At 42.1% G+C, this 6,718-nt stretch overlaps 1 protein-coding gene across 1 annotated transcript in view; it reads right to left on the bottom strand.

Moving 5' to 3' along the window:
• The window catches only part of Tmem241 (transmembrane protein 241), a 151,930-nt gene that overhangs the window by 58,375 nt on the left and 86,837 nt on the right, over positions 1-6,718 (bottom strand). The window contains exon 12 of the mRNA XM_028759531.1: positions 6,359-6,452. Coding sequence (XP_028615364.1) covers positions 6,359-6,452 — 94 coding nt within the window. The remainder of the gene's footprint in view (positions 1-6,358; positions 6,453-6,718) is intronic.

The following is a 6,718-nucleotide window of genomic DNA, read 5'->3' as shown; positions in this document are numbered from 1 at the left end:
ACCCACACACTGAGGGTGGAGACTCAGGAAGCACTCTCTTACACACCTACACACTGAGGGTGGAGACTCAGTCAGCACCCTCCTTACACATCCACACAGTGAGAGTGGAGGCTTAGGAAGCATCCTCTTACACACCTACACACTTCACTGCTCTTGTCTTGAATCCATTCACTTTTTCTGAGTTAATCATTTGTACTCCCAGTAAGAGTACAAGAAGAAAGCTCAAGATTTGCCAATATACTAGATTTCACACTTCCAAATTTACAAAAAAAGATTATTTTTGCCCAAAGGTTGCTAAGCACTATAATGCTTTCTGTCTCTTAAAGTATTTCTCAGATTTCAAGAAAGAAAAAGGAGAGAAACAACTGAAGCCAAACATAATAGTAAAAACCTTACTCCCAACACTCAGGAGCAGAGAGGCAGGGTCTGTGAGTCTGAGGCCTGACTGTACAATGATTGTAGGCCAAGGAGGGAAACACTCAGTAAGACTGTCCAAAAAGGAAAAGGAGGAGGAGAGGAGGAAGAGGAAAAGGAGAAGAAGGAAGAGGAGGAAGGAGAAGGAGAAAGGAGGAGAAGGAGAAGGAAAAGGAGAAGAAGAAGTAGGGAGAAATGGGAGAAAAAAGGGAGAGAAGAAGGGAGAGAAGGGATATGGGAGAAGGAGGAGGAGGAGAAGGAAGAGGAGGAAGGAAGGAAGGAAGGAAGGAAGGAAGGAAGGAAGGAAGGAAGAAGAAAGCAGAGACTATGGAAATGACGCTGCTGATATGGCAACCTTTCAAACAATGGCTGAGAAAGAATATGGTTTTTGGATCCAGGAGCATCTCAGCCTTTGAATGATGTTTATACCCGGGTCACTGAGGTTTTTGTTTTGTTTTGCTTTTAAGAATTCAAAAAAGTCACTTTCTGAAAACACTGGCACCTGTTTGATCATGATGACATCACTGGCAATGCTGTATCACCAAGTACAGTTGTGGTACATTATAAATACCAGTGCATTTGGATATGTAGCTGATACAGGTAAAGAATTCATTGTTGGCCACTAAGAACCACAGAACTCATATGTGACAGAAAAAGTGTGGGGGATGGGGAGGGAGACAGATTATAGGATATACTGAGGCTGCAACGAACCTTAATGGTTCATCTAACCTAATCCTCCACATTTAAGGATTAACACTAAACCACAAGAACCAATTTAAAATTGCCTCCTTTAAAAATAACTATAAAGGAAGAAGTTATAACCTTCCCTTCAAATTTTGGGGAAATAAGCAAAGGAGACTCTCAGTAACCAGTGATCAAATAGACAAAGCCACACACAAGCTGTCAAACTGTCAAGGACAAAATATGAATACCACACAGCTCTCAGGGATGGTGTGCAAGCCACAAAACTCAGCAGACAGAAATGTAAGGTGTGTTTTTTGGTTTGGTTTGGTTTTTTTGTGAGAGGGTTTCTCTGTGTAGCTCTGGCTGTACTGGAACTTGCTTTGTAGATCAGGTTGGCTTTGAACTCAAAGATCCAACTGCCTCTGCTTCCTGAGTGCTAGGATTAAAGGTGTGAGCCACCACTGTAGGAAGTGGTTCTGATGCTTTGATCGGGAATCTGCCTGTAAACACTGAAGGTCCTGTTTTCCAATTGGTTCTTGATCGATCAATAAAGATACCAGTAGTCAAGAGCTGGGCAGAAGAGGGAGGACTTCTAGGTTCCTACAGGCAGGCTAGGAGAAATGGGAGGAGGAAACAGAATTTGCCATGCTTCCAAGGGAGAGAGAGCCACCAGCCATGTGCGATCTCAGGTGGAGTGGCCACTGGCCACTCCCAGATTGGGTCTGGGGTAGCAGGCAGGAGATTAGAAATACAACTAAGCTGAGGACAGACCTACAATGTTGAGCAAGAAATAAAAGGAAGGGCATGCTAGCCTTGGGAGGCATAGAAAAGACCAGCCACTGAACTGTAAGGCAGGTTAAAAATGAGCTTGTGTGTGTTTCATCCACGGATCCAAGATAACCAGAGTGGTGGCTGGTAGCACTGTCCACCTGGAGCTTAAAGAAACTACAGGCTATGCAGTACCATTGAGCTTTATATGACGATTTTTAATATGTAAACTTAGTAGGTTATTAAGTGACTATGCAACCATACACTTTAGTTTTAGCTCATTTCCATCATCATCACAAAACCACACCTTCTTATACCTATATGCAAGCAATCTGTGCTTCATGGAAAACCATCAATTACATATTATAGCTATATAAATTTATCTCTTCTGGATTATTTCACACAAATGAAATAGTGTATGCATTATTTTGTGACTAGGTTTTTCCACTTAGCAGAATGCTTTGAAGATCCATCTATATCAGGCTGGAGAGATGGCTCAGTGGTTAAGAGCACCAACTGCTCTTGCAGAGGGCCTGAGTTCAATTCCCAGGAACCACATGGTGGCTCACAACCATCTGTAATGGGATCCAATACCCTCTTGTGGTTTGTCTGAAGGCAGCTACAGTGTACTCACATATATAAAATAAATAAATAAATCTTTAAAAAAAAGATACACCTATATCATGGAATATATGATCTCATTTCTTGTGTTTTAATAGCACTAATGCACACGCACACACACACACACACACACACACATGATACTTTGTTTAGACATCCACTAGCATAAACATCCAAATAGTATAAATCCATATTTATACTATTTGCCTAGTTGCATGTTTTAGTTTTGTTAATGCTGTGAACATCCATGTGCAGGGTTTTGTAGAGTGTGAGCCTTTCTTAGAAGTGCTGCATGATACTCAGTTTGCCTTTTAGGAAGTGCCAAGCTGTTTTTTAAAGTGCCTGTGAAAGTGCCTACCAGCAGTTTATGAGGATACTGGCTCTACAAACCTCAAAGTCAGCACACTTGTATCCTTGATTCAAGGCATATCTCTTCTAGACAGTATGTAGTTGGGTCTTGGATTTTAAAAATATAATCTAACAACTTCTGTCTTTTGAATGAAGCATTTTTTGAAAGGTTCATTTATTTTTATTTTATGCGTTTGAGTGTTTTTACCTGAAAGCATGTATAAGCACCACATTCATGCCTGGTGTCCATAAAGCCCTGAAGAGGGTGTCAGATTTTCTGAAACTACAATTACAGGTGATTGTGAGCCACCACATGGGTGCTAGAAATGGAACCTGGATCCTCTTTAAAAGCAGCCAGTGCTCACAATCTCTGAGCCATCTCCCTACCTCTTTCTCTTAGTTAGGGTTTTACTGCTGTGAACAGACACCATGACCAAGACTACTCTTATAAGGACAACATTTAACTACGGCTGGCTTACAGGTTCAGACCATCATCATCATCTGTGAGGCAGTGGGCTGTGAGAGGCAGCTGGGTACCAGGTCAAGCTGGCTTCGAACCCCAGAGACCCTCAGGGATGGTAGGAGTTTGGCCTTGCTCCTGGGACCCCTGGTTGCTTTCACATAGTCACAGCCTTCTACAGCCCTTCCCACAGAGAGGTTTGTGGGCATCGGTCATGTAGCACAGGTAGAGGGTGTGACTACAGACCTCAGAGCCTCAAGACATCTCCATATTCATGAGAGACCTAAAGGCCAGATGGTGTAGCCAATTAAGTATTCCTTCTTCCTTGTAAAAGGTTGAGAATATGGGGTATAGCTTCATCCATTTTCTGCCATGACAATAAACACTTTAAGACCTTTTAAGACCTTTAAGAATGCCAGGCGGTGGTGGCGCACGCCTTTAATCCCAGCACTTGGGAGGCAGAGGCAGGCGGATTTCTGAGTTCGAGGCCAGCCTGGTCTACAGAGTGAGTTCCAGGACAGCCAGAGCTATATAGAGAAACCCTGTCTCGAAAAAAAAAAGAAAGAAAGAAAGAAAGAAAGAAAGAAAGAAAGAAAGAAAGAAAGAAAGAAAGAAAGAAAGAAAGAAAAAAGAAAAAAAGTCTCTGGTTATTATATTTTCCTAAAGTATGGAGAATGTGGTGCTGCCTCTAGCCTCCAGGCTTTTGCTCTGTGTTGAGGTTTGCTGTTTTCATGGATTGCACTGATTTTCCTCCATGTGTGCTAAATCCTTTTTATCTTGATGCTTTTAATATTTTCTCCTTGACTTTTAACAGTTTGATTACAACTTGTTCAGGTAAGGTTCTGATTTTGTTTGTTCTTAAAGCTTACTGAATATTAATCTCTCTCATGAAATTTCATCCATTATTTATTCAAATATTTTTCTATCCCTGGCTCCTTCTCTTTCAAAACTGTTTTTAATATACATGTTTATATGCATGACATCTCACAGGTCTCTGGGATGCTGGTCATATTTTGAATTAAAAATTAATTTTTCAAAAAAAATTAATTTTTCAATTAATGTTTTTCTGTATTAAATGGTGATTTTTCTCTCTTACAGTTTATTTTCTCTGCCATCTAGAAATTGCTGAGTCCTTCTAAAGAAATCTCATTTCCATTATATACTTTTCAATCTGGACTTTCCGCTAGTTATTTTTGTATTCCTCTTTGACTGACATTCTGAATTCATTACGCCTTTCCTTTGCTTCTTGGTATAGTTGTAGCCCCATCCATAAGCATTCTGAAAGAAATGCTTTGCTGTGTTCTGGGCCAGCTCTTACATCTGAAGCCTTTTCTTTTTCCTGCACATGGACCACAATTTACTTCTATAAATGTCAATACTTTTTGGTTGAATACTGTGCTTTCTAGATAACGTATGGTAGCAACTCTGGATCCACTTTCCCCACATGTCTCATTATTGTAGGTGTTAATTTTGCTTGTTCAGTAAAGTGTAAAGTCTGTCTCTCATAAAAGATACAGATGCTGACATCTTTCCTAATATCTATATCCTCATTCTTCATGCATGTGCAACTTGGCACCTGGCAAGGACCAGTCAGAGGTTGTTGTTATGAGCCAGAAAACCTTGTTTGTCTCTGCTTCTGCATGGCTGGGGAGGATATTTGAACCTCAGGCAGTTTTCATGTCTGCCTTAGTTTGTACTTTCCTCTAGCTATATTGTATGCAAACAGGCTTTCCTGGCCAGGCATGTGTGGGTATGTTTGAGTCTGTTCCACCTCTTTTGTGTGTTCCTTGACATAGAAAGCATTGAGTGTGAGATATACAGAGGGAGGGATACAGAGCTCACAGTGCCCTCTTACCTCCAGAACTATGTAGGTCATCAGCAAGACCACTGTCCATAGCTTGCTTCAATGAGGTCTATAAACTCAAAACAGTGGAACTACTGCCTCCTCTGTTCACTTATGACCAAAATGACTGCCAGAATTAACAATGTCCCAAACAGGGAGTGACTCATAGAAGCTGCAAGGCTGATTTCTATAGCTCACATCAACAGAGTTGAGAGAGTAGAACGGGGCAGAACACCAAGTTTTACTCTGTTCCTACCGAGAACAAATACCTCTGGTTTCTTGTATACCTTTAGTCCATTTCTAAAAACATGGACACAAAGACTTTGGGTAGTGTTTTCTCAGCTCTCTGCTTGTTTTGGTGACTGTCAGATTCCTCCCTCTCTCATGCTGAAGATCTCAGCCAGTCTCCCCATTCTTCTGAATGCAAAACTTCTATACAACTATACTAATACAGAGATGGAGGAGTGACATCACTACTGTACAAGCCCATTTCCAGAGAAAGCAAAAGCATCTGAAAAAACAGAGACGTCCGAAGCAGGAACTCTGATAACCACTTGATTAGATTGAATCCCACTCCTCTGGAGCAGCTCCTAAGCCCCTGCATCTTGATTCCTTTGGACATAAGGGAAATGTAAGGTGCCAGAAGAGAGCCCATGTCAAAGCATCTGTTACTGCGGTACTTCAAACTGTTGCCTTTCTGTTTTGGACCTCTGTGGCCCACCCACCTCTCCTTCATGCTTCAGCCATGTCACTGTGATACACAAAAGCTATTCTTGTGGCAGCCCTTGTCCTGAAGGCTCATGGAAGTATTTCCATCTGGCCATGTCAGTTTTCTTCTACTACCTCACTGGACAGGCTGGGTCCTCTTGAGAAAGTCAAGTGAACTCTGGACAGCCTCATGGTTCCAGGGAAGGACAAAAACTTCCTGACAGATGTTAATCTAGTCTCTGAGTGATTTTTGATCAAAATCTCTCATTTCCAGATGGGTAATTAGGCTCATGAAATTCTGGTGCCAATTCCCAGTCACCTTCTAAGAATGTGATGATGTCTTCCTGATAAAATAGGTGAAAGATCTCAGAAATTATCACCTGTAGTGACCAGGCATGTGTCACTAAAAATGGTTTCCTAAAGATCCCACTTTACAGAACCCAGATTGAGCAGTCTGGGCACACAGATGTCTGAAGACTTTCCCACCCCTACAGCCCCTCTCTCTTTCTTACCTTAGCAAAGAAGACCCAGGCTGCACACTGCCCTGGGGCCAGAACACTTCTCAGCTTTACTGTACTGAGCATGAGAAAGAATCCCAAAACTCCACTGAAAAGAGAAAACATCCTTTGGTTAGTGAGACTGCCGTCCTTCAGCCACAGCCAGTGAGCTCCTGCACTTACTCCCACCATTGAGACAAGGTCTGGACCACCAGCTAGCTTGGAGCTCTAAATCCTCCCACTGTCTCCCCAGGAGCTGCGATTACAGGTAGATGCCATCACTCTCAGGTAGATGCCATCACTCTCAGGTAGATGCCATCACTCTCAGGTAGATGCCATCACTCTCAGGTAGATGCCATCACTCTCAGGTAGATG

Source organism: Grammomys surdaster, unplaced genomic scaffold (genome assembly GCF_004785775.1).
Source record: "Grammomys surdaster isolate TR1022 unplaced genomic scaffold, NIH_TR_1.0 126298, whole genome shotgun sequence".
In the NCBI taxonomy this organism is placed as follows: domain Eukaryota; kingdom Metazoa; phylum Chordata; class Mammalia; order Rodentia; family Muridae; genus Grammomys; species Grammomys surdaster.
The sequence above is the reverse complement of the archived record's forward strand: the minus strand, read 5'-3'. Positions and strand labels throughout refer to the sequence as shown.